The sequence below is a fragment of the Madurella fahalii genome, assembly GCF_045866475.1.
Source record: "Madurella fahalii IFM 68171 DNA, scaffold_5, whole genome shotgun sequence".
Lineage (NCBI taxonomy): Eukaryota > Fungi > Ascomycota > Sordariomycetes > Sordariales > Madurella > Madurella fahalii.
In genome coordinates this window covers 2,789,058-2,801,986 of record NW_027263975.1, presented here as the reverse complement: position 1 = coordinate 2,801,986, position 12,929 = coordinate 2,789,058, and the positions used below count along the sequence as shown (strand labels likewise).

At 57.3% G+C, this 12,929-nt stretch overlaps 5 protein-coding genes across 5 annotated transcripts; 2 read left to right on the top strand and 3 right to left on the bottom strand.

Moving 5' to 3' along the window:
• Positions 1–33: 33 nt before the first annotated feature.
• BLI3 (BLI-3 blue-light-inducible Bli-3 protein) lies at positions 34–713 on the bottom strand (the record flags this gene model as incomplete). Its single annotated transcript, XM_071064838.1, has 2 exons — positions 34–453; positions 516–713. The coding sequence occupies 2 exons, from the start codon at positions 711–713 to the stop codon at positions 34–36; spliced, it is 618 nt and encodes a 205-aa protein (XP_070920939.1).
• A 1,517-nt stretch (positions 714–2,230) lies between these two features.
• On the top strand, positions 2,231–3,758 carry MFIFM68171_09418 (Transposase; the record flags this gene model as incomplete). Its single annotated transcript, XM_071064837.1, has 2 exons — positions 2,231–2,251; positions 2,313–3,758. 2 exons carry the CDS (start codon positions 2,231–2,233, stop codon positions 3,756–3,758), a joined length of 1,467 nt encoding a protein of 488 aa, XP_070920938.1.
• A 570-nt stretch (positions 3,759–4,328) lies between these two features.
• Positions 4,329–7,036, bottom strand: MFIFM68171_09417 (Glycoside hydrolase family 92 protein; the record flags this gene model as incomplete). The annotated part of the gene is made up of 5 exons (XM_071064836.1): positions 4,329–5,010; positions 5,093–5,448; positions 5,621–5,686; positions 5,741–5,891; positions 5,946–7,036. The coding sequence occupies 5 exons, from the start codon at positions 7,034–7,036 to the stop codon at positions 4,329–4,331; spliced, it is 2,346 nt and encodes a 781-aa protein (XP_070920937.1).
• Positions 7,037–8,696: 1,660 nt separating this feature from the next.
• MFIFM68171_09416 (RGS domain-containing protein) lies at positions 8,697–10,985 on the top strand (the record flags this gene model as incomplete). The annotated part of the gene is made up of 2 exons (XM_071064835.1): positions 8,697–9,239; positions 9,291–10,985. 2 exons carry the CDS (start codon positions 8,697–8,699, stop codon positions 10,983–10,985), a joined length of 2,238 nt encoding a protein of 745 aa, XP_070920936.1.
• A 661-nt stretch (positions 10,986–11,646) lies between these two features.
• On the bottom strand, positions 11,647–12,926 carry MFIFM68171_09415 (Zn-dependent hydrolase (Beta-lactamase superfamily); the record flags this gene model as incomplete). Its single annotated transcript, XM_071064834.1, has 2 exons — positions 11,647–12,670; positions 12,748–12,926. 2 exons carry the CDS (start codon positions 12,924–12,926, stop codon positions 11,647–11,649), a joined length of 1,203 nt encoding a protein of 400 aa, XP_070920935.1.
• Positions 12,927–12,929: the final 3 nt, after the last annotated feature.

Sequence of the window (12,929 nt, the reverse complement as noted above, 5' to 3'; positions counted from 1 at the left end):
CAGGTTGACAGGAAGAAACAGTAGAAGAAGCTCTTAATGCGACGCTCTCCATTCCTTGACCTCCGCCTCGCTGATTTCGCGCATCTTGTTCACCGCGGCCGGCTTTCCCGTCACAGTTCCATGGGCGATCTCGGCCATTTGGCCAATCATGGTCTTAGAGGAAATGCAATAATGGGCCGTGGTCATCTTGACACGAATGATCCCTATGCGGGGATCATTCTCACTTCCGTCATGAATCCCATCTCCCAGGTCTCCCAACCAAGCCTTCAGATCGGGGCTGTAATGCTTCTTGACGAGGGACCGGTCAACGACGACGTTGGCAAAGCCACTGACCGACGCCCACTCGCCGGCGTAGTTCAGGAAGCTGATATTGATGTGGGAATCATTGGCTAGATCATCAGTTTTTCCGGATTCGGTGTTGGTGTGGAACAGAAGATCGATGCCACCAGTTTCCTGCCCATAGCGTTAGCGATATAATGATCTCTTCTTGTCGGGGATCCCGGGCCAAGGCTTACTTGGGCTGCCAGTGCCATGCACCTGGACACCAAGTTTCCAGATGTGGCATCGCGAGTGGTCATCATGCCAAACTTGCAGCGTGACATGAAACTGCTGAGGTCGTGGATCTTCTGCTCCAACGACACCCCGGTGTCAAGGTTGGCCTCCTTGTACGGGTCGGGATGTTTGGCAGAGGCTTCGGTGGATTGCTGAGCCATGATGGTCTTTTTCTTTTAATAGTAGGATTGTCTGGTAGGTTTCGGTTGCCTGAGCTCAAGCAGAAGCATCTGTTTACGAGGGTGGCCGCGCGGAGAGAGTTATCACGGCATTATCTACATTCAGCTTACGCAACTGATGATGCTCAGATCATGATGTAAGGACTCTGGCCAGCGGGCTACATACTTTATCCGGTTCGCAGCTATGTCATCATATACTTAGAAACAGCACTAGCGGCAGCAGCATCTTTGGTACTTACACTGGAACGGGGGTCCCTCGCAACATCTGACGTCAGGGAACCCAGGAGGGGCAGCGGCCCGTCTCGTGGCGATCCGCTGGGGACCTCCAGTGGACGACGGGAAGTCATTTACGGGTAGGGCTGATAAGATGCTAGCTCTTCCCGAGTTTAGGCACTCCATAGTAAAATTCTCTGGTGCCGCCTGACACGCTGATCGATGCCAGCAAGCGTCTAAGTCCCGGTGGTGAGCTCGGGTACGGTACATCCACTTGAATCAGGTCCAGACCTCAAGCCCAGTTCGGGGCCATTGGGGCGGGTATCGGAGTTCCGGTAAGGTTAAGGTACTGTACATGGGGATATGCTGAGCTTGCCGGTAGGTGCCACCGCAGAGCTGTCACGATCATGGGTCGTTTCATCTAAACACTGTCTGCTGCGCGGCAGCTGCTCAGCGCCGCCCACGCCCTTCCGAATGGGGCAATTGCACGGGTTGGTTTAGCGGCTCTTGGTAGTCGGCAGTAACTAAAGTTGGAGGCCCACCCAGGCACTCACTTCCAATCCAGTCGCCAATCCCGGCAAATGTCACATTGCGTTCACCACCACTTCTCTCTGTTCCCTCTCATCCGCCCGTCGATTCACCCCTGGTCGACAATAAGGGAGACAGCCTCTCCCGGATCGCGCGCCAGCTGCCATATTCACTCCTACGTCTTCAGCGACCGGCCTACTTGTTCACCCCTCCGGACTTTGTCGACCCCGCGTGTTATCGGTCGGCCGTTCTGATTGTCTTGTCCCAGCATTCGCCCACAGTTTGTGTTTGCCTCTTCGACCTCCCGCTCTGAGACACCGGATCGGCATCTAGTATTCCCCCGCAATCCGCTGTCGCGTTTTCCATCTCGAAAGACTGCCGGTCACCTGAGAGACTTCGTTCCCGCCCGTGGATATCACGACGGACCATGCTCTTTCGGCCGGGATTGAAGTTAGCGAGTTTTTTTTCCCTCCCGCTGTGATTGCGCCATCGCTCTCAGATCGACACTCCTTCGCGACCAACAGCTCTCCTGGCACGACCAGGATAGCGTCAGCTTTCTTATTTCACCGCATCCTATTTGCCATATCAGCGGCACAATCCCATCTCCAAACATCTCCCCATCCGCAAAACGATTGTGATTAGTCGCACCGCTGAATCCATCTCGTGGGAAATTGGCGGTTCATTAGGCAAGCCATCACCGCGTCTGACGGCGTCAGGATATTTTTCTTTTCCATCCACACCTCCGACGACTAACCAAAATGGACTGGGACGCAGATGATGTGAGTTGTGGCAGTTTTGGTGTCGGAATGATGACTTGACATCACACTAATGCTCGGATAGGCGCTCTTGCCTTTTGAGCAACGCGACCAGGAAGACCAGGCTGAGGCCTGGCACAACCACCCGGTCCGGGTTCAAAATAGACAACTTACCGAGGAGAACATGCGCCTGAAGAAGCTCCTACGTGAAAACGGCATTTCATGGGATCCCCTGTTAACCTTAGACGCGAGCGACCCAACCCGTACCCGAGGCACTTGGTCTTCACGTAAGAGGATCCGGACTCGCTCGTCCAAGGGTGTGGCAACTCTTGTGCGCGAGAACTGCCGGCTGCCCACACTGCCCGTGGAAATCCAACTCTTCATTTTAGAATACGCCATGACCAGCAAGCACCCCATCATCGATCCTCTGTGCAAATTGACCAGAGATAACATGACGGCTGCCGAGAAGAGCCGCGGCAACCAAATCGCCATTGGCTTTCTTGCCACGTGCAAAGCCTACCTGGTCGAGGGCAGTCGCTTTCTGTGGAGCAACAACAAGTTCGTCTTCACGACGCCATACGCTTTGCGGAACTTTGCCGATCTCAGTCTCCAGCACCGCAAGGACATAGCGAGCATCACACTTCGTGTCATTGCTCGCTACTACGATGACGAGGACCGTCTACATCTTGCTCCATACCCCTCCATGGACTATGCGCATGAAAAGACAATCAACCTCAAGGTCATCCCCCGGATTAAAGAACAGAACCTCGCCCGCAAGGGTTTCCGCAGCTATTCCTGGAACCAAGTTGTGGATTTTCTCGAAGCTCTGCGGCCGCCTTTCGACCCCAACCACCCCAAGACACAATCACGCCCGCGCCTGCTTCCCAACCTCGAGACGCTAAGGATGGATTTCGTCAATTTCCCAGAAAATTTTCTCACCCCTCCAGGCGGGCCTTCGATCCACAACCTGGCTTCTCACGACCTCGGCTCCACGCTGAACGAACTACAGCTTACAGGCGTGCCAGATTGCGCATGGGGAAGCGAAGTGGCCTCTCAACTGTCGAGAATGGTCAAGGATGACGGTCTAGTTCTTAAAGGCGACTCGTCCTTTGTCTATTCTGGCAACCGACTCCGTTCAATGTCGGACGGGCAGAGGTGGAGCCCTTGTTGGTATCCCAAGGTTGTGCGGGCATGGAAGGTTCTCGCCGACGAGTATGCACGCGCAAAAACGACGTCGACGGCGCCGCAGCCTTCGCGTGCCCATCGCCATGAACACGCCGGCTCTTATACGATGCCGCCAGCTCCGAAAGAGGAAGGTCATCCGGAGTCTCTCTGGATGGAACGGCGTACTCTCTTCAAACGCGTCCCTATCAGCCAAAATTCCGAGACCCGCGAATGGATCGAGTTTGATCGACTCAGCGGACAGTCCATTGACGGGGACATGTACGATCCCGACGAAGACGAATACGACGTGGAGGATCTCATCTGCCTTCATTGCGGGGTGATGCACTCGCCATTTGGCGACGACTAAGGGGTCTCATTGATATTTTCAGAGGTTGAGAACCAAGCCCCGCGTGTCAGTCTCGGATAATTACATCTTTTCATTCGGGGTCAGCAATGAGGGCCGGGCCCCCTTACCGGTAGCAGACCGACGACCTGTGACGTGTTGTCGGCGTTGGTTGTTTGTTCACTAGGGCTACATGGCTTCGCGGATGTCTCGGATACATTGTACTCTCCGAAATACGGGGCAAACAGAATCGCAGCTGGGATATTTTGCATGGCAGGCGTATCAGGAGGAAGGCGAGGGAAAAGCACTGAGGGTTTGTCGAATTCGGAATGTTCGGCAGCCGCTTGATACCCTTAGACTGCCTTTTGTTTTGATAATGGTGGTTTTGCTAATGGCCGGGATGTCTTTCACATATTAGGTAGCGGATCATTATCATATATTCGCATTTATCAACGCATTGCAATATTTCGGCAGCTGATAAGGGGTCCTCAGAACGAAGGGCACGACGGGTAACAGCTAAGCGACGGCCGTCCGGCAATCAGATCCATGCTGCGTACCGGGCTTGCCATTCACCATCGCCGACAGGAAGGACGCTCAGATTCCCAGGTCGTATCTCAACCCCCCGAACACGCCCTTGTAATCCCGACGAGCCGGCACCCGCGGAAGCTTGTACGTGCTTCTCTCGCCCCTGCCGAAACCCTCATACCTCCCCAGACTGGGTGGTAGATCCTCCACCCTCGTCCCCCACGCGCTCTCGTTCCTCCCCAGCGTCAACACCAGCTCTTTCCCCTCGGTAAAGAAAGAATGGTCGATCCAGTTCTTGGTGTACGCCTTCCCGTCGAGCGTCGCGTTCTGGATGTACACCGCCCTATAGGAGGGGTCGAAGTTGACGTTGCGTATCCGGGCCACCTTACCCGTCAGCGGGTGGGTGATGTTGACGTGCTCGAAGAAGGGCGGCGTGATGAGGTAGACGTTCTGGCCCGGGTTGGGGAAGAGGCCCATCATGGAGAAGGCGACGAAGGAGCCCATCGCGCCGCTGTCGTCGTTGCCTGGGAGGCCGTCGGGCGTGATCCCGAACGAGGAGGGGATGTAGCTGTGCGCGCGGAGGGCGGAGAGGGCCGGCCGGCCGGCGTAGTGGTACTGGAAGACGGTCAGGAAGGACGGCTCGTTGCCGATGTAGGTGATCCCCCTCGAGTGGAGGTAGGTGAGGCGCGAGCTGAAGCGGTCGGGTCCCCCGAGGAGGCTGACCAGGGTGGCTTGGTCGTGCGGGACGAAGCTGGGGAATGGTTGGTATTCAATGGTCAGTTGTTGGCTCATTTGAGAGGGGGGTGGGGCAAGTGGGGAGAGGAGAGACGGACAAGTTGTACTCCCAGATGCTGCTTTCAAAGGTTTCGCGGCCGGTGTTCTGCAGGGAACAGACGCTGAAGCTGTCGTGATTGCTGCAGTTCAGGGGGTCTTGGAAGCCCCAGGTTCTGTTCAGGTACCGGGGCTGGAAGAATCCCGTGAAGCCCGTGTCGGTGCCGTTCCACCAATGTGAGGTCTGGTCTGCTTTGAACAGGTTCTGCCAATTGCCGCTGGACTCGAGATATTTCTCCTCGTCGCCCGGCTTCCCTAGAGTGGCAGCCATCTGGGCGATGCAAAAGTCGTTATAGGAGTACTCGAGTGTGCGGGAGATGCTCCTGGTCATGGTGCCGAAGCCCTTGTAGTCGAAGTCCTGAACAGGAATGTAACCGAGAGACTTCCAGCTATCGAGTCCCCCACGTCCTTGGCAACACCAGTCGAAGGGTTCGACCTCGGCATCCTTCACCACAGCGGCGTAACCATCGTCCCACAGCGGGATCATCAGCATAAGAATACGCTATAGGTCGAGGCGGACGTAAGCTTACGTTGATCCCCCCTTGCAACCCCTTAACGTACGCATCCGCCAGCACGACGTCGGCATTGGATCCGCCCTCGCAATAGCGTTAGTATTTATGCTGAAGCAGCATCTGGCTGCTTCTGCTCACCTGTGTGTAGCCCTTGTTCAAACTCATTCGGCAATCCGGGAGCCATCCGACGTGCCGATAAGTGTCAATCAGCGAGCGAATCATTTGTGTCACGGCAACAGGATCCGTAATCGTGAGGAGTGGGAGCTGTGATCGGAACTGGTCCCATATGCTGCACAGGATTAGCGCCACGAACCGACACTCATCACAACTCCTGCTATCCTACCAGTAGAAGGAGTCAAAGTACGGCTCGCTGCTACGCCAAAGCGGGTTCTCCCCTGTGTAGTTTTGCGGATTGATCATGGTCCGGTAGATGCCGCTGTAGAAGTTTGTCAACAACGAGCTATTCACCCCAACGGTTGACACCGTGATTGGGCTCATCTTCTCCCGCCATATCTGCGTAGCGGCATCCGACACGGCCTCAAAATCAAAATCCGGGATTTCCCTTTCCGCGTGTTCGCATGCCCGGGCTTCGCTGATGAAGCTGGTAGCGGTGCGGGCCAGGATTGGCTCGACCCCTGAGGTGAATCTCACAAATGCGCCGCCCGGCAGCGGATACCCGTTAATAGACCTCGAGATGGTCAGGGTCTTGACCTCTGCACTGGCTCGGCTATCCACGAATATGCCGCTTTCTAGAATCTCTGCCCCCTGGAAGTCGGTGCAGAAATACAGGACGAAGTTTCCGCCACCAAAACTCGGCAAGAAACGGGCGCTGCCGGTGATACGTCCCGTGGATGGATCCACAGAGACGGTGCCATTATCCTGCCTGGAGTTGGCCAGATCGGTCAGATCCTGCAAGATCAGCGGCTGGGCTGAGTCGCCATCAGCCTCGACGGTTGGGAAGGTGAATCTAAAGAGGGAAGTGTGGTGGGCCGTGGTCATCTCGGCTCGGATGCCGGAATCCAGCGTGATGCCAAAGGTGCCGGGTTTTGCGGATACTGTACTGTTGGCAAAGGTCCCAAAGGCAGCGCGGGTCCTCTTAGGAAAGTCACAACGGTTGATATCACCGTCAGGGCAATTGGTGTAGGGGAACAAGGCAAAGTTCCCCAAGCTTGGATTACCACCCGTCCCACTGTCGTGCATCATGCTGAAGCCCGTCACTCTGGATCCGTCCATGGTGAAGCCACCCTGGTTGCTGGGGCTATCCGTGTCAGCCACCGCCTTTGCCATGCCATAGGGCAGCGAAGCGCCGGGGAACACGTTGCCACCGTTACTAGCCCCGATCAGTGGGTCGACATGAGCAAGAGGGTCGAAGCCGTCCTGTGCGAGGACAATTCTTGCCAGGCCCAGCCAGCAGAGCGCGAGAAGTAGAATCATGGCGTCGTGGTCAGCGAGCGATGGAAGAGAACGAGCGAACCTGGAGCAAAGCTTGGAAACATGGCGATGACGCCGGCCAGAACAAAAGAGAACAACCGACGCAAAGAGCGGCGGCCGCGATACGACCAACCCCTTGGATATCCCCCTGCAACGGTTGCAAAGGGAGATGCAGGAGGGTGCCATGCGTCCACATGCAGAAGCTGCATACCGTGATTAACGAGCATCCCGTATAGCGTTGATGCCCCTTCCCAGACCAACCGGCAATTGAACGCCATGGCCGTTTCCCTGTTCTTCATTTCATTTGCGCCCAAGGATCAGCATCAACATGGGTCGTAATGGCGGGAGGAGCTGCAGCTTTCCGCCGGCACATCTGGGTGACCACTACATTCCTGTTACGGTAGGAGTACAAATTACAGTTGGCCCATCGAGACCCGGGAATACGATGTCAATTACTTGATATTTCGTACCTTGGAAAGCAGGCCAAAGCATCCAACGCCATTTGCAGTTTCTAGGGTGATATTTTCCAGGCTCGACTCCCCGCCACAACGTCCAGGATCCCGGTTACCCCTGGGCCATGCGATCCGCGTAGTGTACAGTACGTGTAGATCCACTGGGCGCGATAAGCGGGGACGCGGGGTTAGCGACAGGGATCCATATGGGCCTGCCGTTCCCGTTGATCGTCGCCCTCGGGCGCCACATCTCTTGGCTTTGCATGCGACACCAACGACAGGCCAACAACAGGCCAACGGCATGCTTGTTGCTGCTAAGCTAGAATGCGCTCTCTTGTGGTGCAACGGCGAGGGGCAGGCTCAAGATTGGGAATCCAGCAGCGGCAACAGGTGTCGTCGCAGCACGGAGAACATGATCTGAACACCGAAACTCCGGCATCCTGCCGAGCCTACGGAGGCCTGGCCGGATGTCGAGATGAACTGGAGCCAAACCGGGCCCAGGCCGTCGGCTCTGAGTTGCAACTTTCAGGCATTCCCCCAAGGTCTAGCAAAACGCCGACGAGATCTAATGCACGGCGGACATTAAAAGACGCAATCGGCCACACATGCCTGGCATCTAGCCACCTTCGTCACGCGACGCTCACACCATTGCTCCGCTCGTGGTTCCCGAGTCCGTCCGAGATCTCCGGATCGATCCTGCAATACAATGGTCGCCTCATCATGACCATTGGCAGCCGAGCTTGAAACGACCACGCGCAGCCTGCCGCAGATAAGCCGTCCTTCGTTTGCAAAGGGGATGGTTAACAAGCGGGCATCTGCTTGCCATCGGATTTTACAAACAGCTGCCGGGACGTCGCATCATCGCTGTGGCCAGAACTGACGTCAAAGCGGAGCACCATTTCTCCCACAAACCTTACCTACATGACGCCTCTGCGCCGTACTCTTCGCCCGTCCGACACGACACAGCCTAGAAACCCATGAATTTTAACTTACCCCGTAGCCGTGCAGTGTGCGAGTCATTAGCGCCGACAAAGCGGCTGAGACCGGTGCTCCTGTCCGGGCAAGCCCCCTTTTAAGCCTGTCCTTTGTCCGCTGTGTTGGACTCTCATGCCTGCTTCGTCTTGTTCTTGGTGTGAGCCTAAGAGGTTATACTTTGCCCCTCGATCATTCCATCGTTGCAAGCACTCCCGGTTGCCTATCGAATACTCACCATGCATTGCACAGACCGTCCCTCTAGCGTCGTGTTGCCCACAAAGTCGGATCCAACCGAACCTTCCACGCCTGGACATCCTCCCAGCCGGCGGGGCAGCACTCGGTTGAAGCCAGTCCTCGTGTTGCCCTGCCGATCTGATCCGAGCACCGCAGGCCTGTCGCCGCCTCTAGTTTCTAGATCAGCGAGAGTCCGGTCAAAGAACACCCGTGGGAGATTACGAAGTGGTTCAGGCTTGTCCTTACACACAAATCATGGCTCATTCCGCCAATATACAGGCTACAACTCGGGCGGATCAGTGCCTTCTGGTCCCTGCCATAGAAAGGGGGTGAGTTATGACGAAAGTAGTAGCGTGGACACACCGACCTTCGCGCCTCGAGCAAGCATAGAATGCAAAGAACTCGCCTCGCAGTGCGGCGTGCTCCCAGACTTTTTTGGCCCTGTTGTGATTAAGGCGGCGTTCTCCAACCCAGCAACGAGAAGGAAGTTGTGCAGCTTTGCAAGGAACAGGCATACAGTCGCCGATATTGGGTTCCTATTCAAGGTCAGCCTCTTACTCTCTACTTCGGACTGCGCAAATTAATGCGGACTACAGGTAGAAGAATATTCTCGTGTCCTTGGAGACCTGACCTTCTTGATGAGCCACATATGGATCGGATATACTAGTCCGACGGCAACATCGCCTCTTGGACTTGACCCAGAGCTGTCGCGCTTGCTTAGTTTACACACCAAAGACTGTGCGAGGTCATCGATACCAGCGTTGGAACAGCTGTATGACGAGGCAAAGGGGGCTGTCCAAGAACGCCTTGCCCGGAGTTTGTACCCGGAGTTTGTCAAGTATCAGCTCTCCCAACGCCTGAGAGACGCCCTGTCAGCGGCCTCCGGCAAGGCGCAATCAGCGTACCCCGGCCTTGGCGATGCCTTCTGCATCACCGATGCTCTTCGGCCTGACAATCCCGTCGCCTATGCCTCAGACGGGCTCCTAGCCATGTCCGGCTATGGGCGAAGCCAAGTAATAAACAAGAACTGCAGGTTCCTTCAAGGCATCGCAACCTGTCCAGAGGCAATACTACAGCTTAGCGAGGCTGTCTCGGGGGGGCGGGAGGTCGCCGAGCTCATCGTTAACCACCGGCCCGACGGGACCCCTTACTGGAACCTCTTGTTCATCTGTCCACTAATGGAGAACGGAACAATCCGCTACTTTTTCGGCGCGCAGGTCAACGTGTCGGACAGCACGGAATCGGATTACGGGGAGGTTCTGCGTCTGTTGAACTATGGTCCGCCGGCAGGGGATTCTTCCCCGCCCAACGGTGCCCCACAATCCGAAGACGCGGTGTTGCAGGAGAACTCACCCGATCAACCAGCAGAATCACTGGGCCGGTCAGCAGGACGGGGTTCGCGACGTCAGCGCCTGTACCGGTTCTTCAGCCGGAAGTCGACCGATTCCGCCGAGTCATCGCCGCCATCCACACGTCTCAGCGCGGCATCCAACTTCCCCCTTGATTGCGATTCAACACCCATCACATCCCCAAACACCAGTTCCCCTCCCGTTTCTCCGCAAACCCCGTGTCCAACCGAGGGCTACACCACCCCTTACTCCCACTTCCTCGTCCTGCGCTACATCAGCAACCCCCAGACACCAGGGAAGCAATGCCAGTTGCCCATCTCGCACTGCTCCTCCCCGGCCCGCTCGCTTCTAAACGCCAACCTCAAGTTTCCCCTCAACGACATCAACGGCCGCGACATCTTCTCTGTTCTCCCGTCCGTCAACAGCCACACTTGGCATCTCAAGACGGCTGTGCTGGATCAGCTCCAGGCCGGCAGATCCGCGACCACCGACATGCCCGGGATGACCTCCTCCTCCTCCTCCTTCCCTAACTCGTCCCCTGACGAGCACCGGCATCAGCAGGGAGCGAAGACCGGTAAAGGCAGAAACGGCAGGCCGCCGCTCAGGCACGCCAGGACTGCTGCTGCCACCACCGAGTTCAGGGCTGGCGGTAGTGCTGGCGCGAAGCAGGATCTGTCTGGGCCGATACCTTCTTCCGAGCCGGGATGTATTGCTGGTTCGGGTTCTGGGGATGTTCGGCCCAGGCTGAGTGAGACGTGGGATAGGGGGCGGGAGATGATCGGGGAGGTCTTCAGTAGGGTGGCGAAAAGGAGTGCGAGCGCTGGCCCCGTGGGGGTTTCTGGGACGGGTAGGGTGGTCGGTCACTGGGTGCCGCTGAAGGATGGGGAAGGGGAGGTGGGGATGGTGGTGCTTGTTTTAGTGCCGGCGCTGGGGGCGTGGTAGTGGGTGAGGTCAATGTTGTGATGCGGATGGGGTTGGGTAGGTATTTGGGGGGAGTTTACTAGTTGCAAACACGGCACTTGGTTAAGACATAGATGGAGTATGTTTCTGTTCAGACGAAACCATTTGATTGGCCTTCAGGAGGGGAGGAAGCCTCCCGGGATGTTCCTGGACGTTGCGGGTGAGGCGGGAGCCGCCGGTAGACCTGTGTTGATCAGTGGGTTACTCTGCTGATCTGTGGGTCCCACCACTCCGTATTCGGGACTCGCTGCTTCGAGTACGCTTGGTAGGGTAGTATTCCCGGAAACTACGCGTATTGATCAAGCATTTAAGCTTAAAACTGCTTAGTCCTTGAGTCTGGACTCCAGCCTCTTACTCCTATCCCCACAAGTCCCAACCCCCTGAAACGCAGTCCCTCGAAGCCCGCAATGTCGCCATGTTGATATTGCTTTAAGATCAGGGGGGAAGACGCTGCCAGTACACCGAGATTTCGCGCAACGCAGTCTTTACGGAGATATGTTGGATCCAAACGAGTAGAATTGCTTGCTGTCTCACAACGTCTATTCATCGCCTGTTGTTTACCTCGAATAAATAATTTACACGGTTCTTAGAACCTGAGACAAGTACCCTTGCCGCACGGGATAGCACGAAAAATTTCCCGTCGCTAAAACTCCCTCGACTCGCCAACCGCACAAACATCGAAAACACCCGTCTCGGGTATCCCACTCCTCTTCAGCGCCTCCCTCAGCAGCTTCGGGGGCTCCTCGACTTCTTCGTCGGTTAGCACCCACGTGCCCCAGTGGATGCCCATGGCGCGCTTGCACCGCGTCTCCTTGAAGATCTCGACGGCATCGTAAGGGTTGGCGTGCATCCAGCTGAACAGGAACCGCGGCTTGTATGCGCCGATGGGGATCAGGCCGAGATCGAACGGCCCGCGCAGCCTGCCGATCTGCCCGAATTGCGGGCACCGCGGCAGCGAGTCGTACTCGGGCCCGTAGTCGTCGATGTGGACCGGGAGCTCGGGCACGCGGCGGTACCCGGTGTCGCCGCCGAACCAGACCGACTTGTCGCCCGACGAGACGGCCCATGACGCCCACAGGGTGTGGTCCTTGTCGGCGCCCGTCCGCGCAGAAGAGTGCTGACAGGGCAAGCAGGTGATGCGCGCCGAGATGGTGTCCGGCGCTGCGCCGTGATCCCCGGCCTCGGCGTCGGCGGCGGCGGTTTCGGTCTTGGCCCTGTGCAGGACCAGCTCCGAGTCCTGCCACCAGTCCATCTCGGTCACCTTGGTGATGCCGCTGCTGCGGAACCACGTCTCCAGGCCCAGGCCGACAAAGAAGTGCGCCTCGGGGTGCCGCTGCGCGAGCTCCCGCACGCTCGGGAGTGAGAGATGGTCGTAATGCGAGTGCGAGATGACCACGGCGTCCACGGCGGGCAGCGCGGACAGCGTACAGGCCGGCGGCGTGTACCGCTTCGGGCCGAGCCACTGCACGGGCGCACAGCGGTCCTCGAAGACGGGGTCGAAGAGCACGCGCAGCCCGCTCGGGAACTCGACGAAATAGCAGGCGTGCCCGAGCCAGGTGGCCCGCAACGCCGTCGAGCCCGTCCGAGTCGCCAGGAACTGGGGCTCGACGGTGGGGATTTTGACGTTGGAGGTGTCCGGCGCGTGCGTCTTGCCGGTCAACCGGCCCCTGCAGCAGGCGTCAGCACGAAAGTTCGGACGGACCTTGGTGGAGCTCGTGGAGCTTTCGTTTCAATGGATTCCTACCAGATCATCTTGCGCGCAATCTCCCAAGAAGAAGGCAGCTCTCCCGCGGATGGATGCGGATTCCTAAACTTGATGGTCCTCCCATCGCTGCCTTTGACGTGGTGGGTGGCTTGGCGAGCCTCCTCAGGGACGTCTGCAGAAGTCTCCAGCTTGGAGACGGCACTCGAGTAGGCCACCATGGA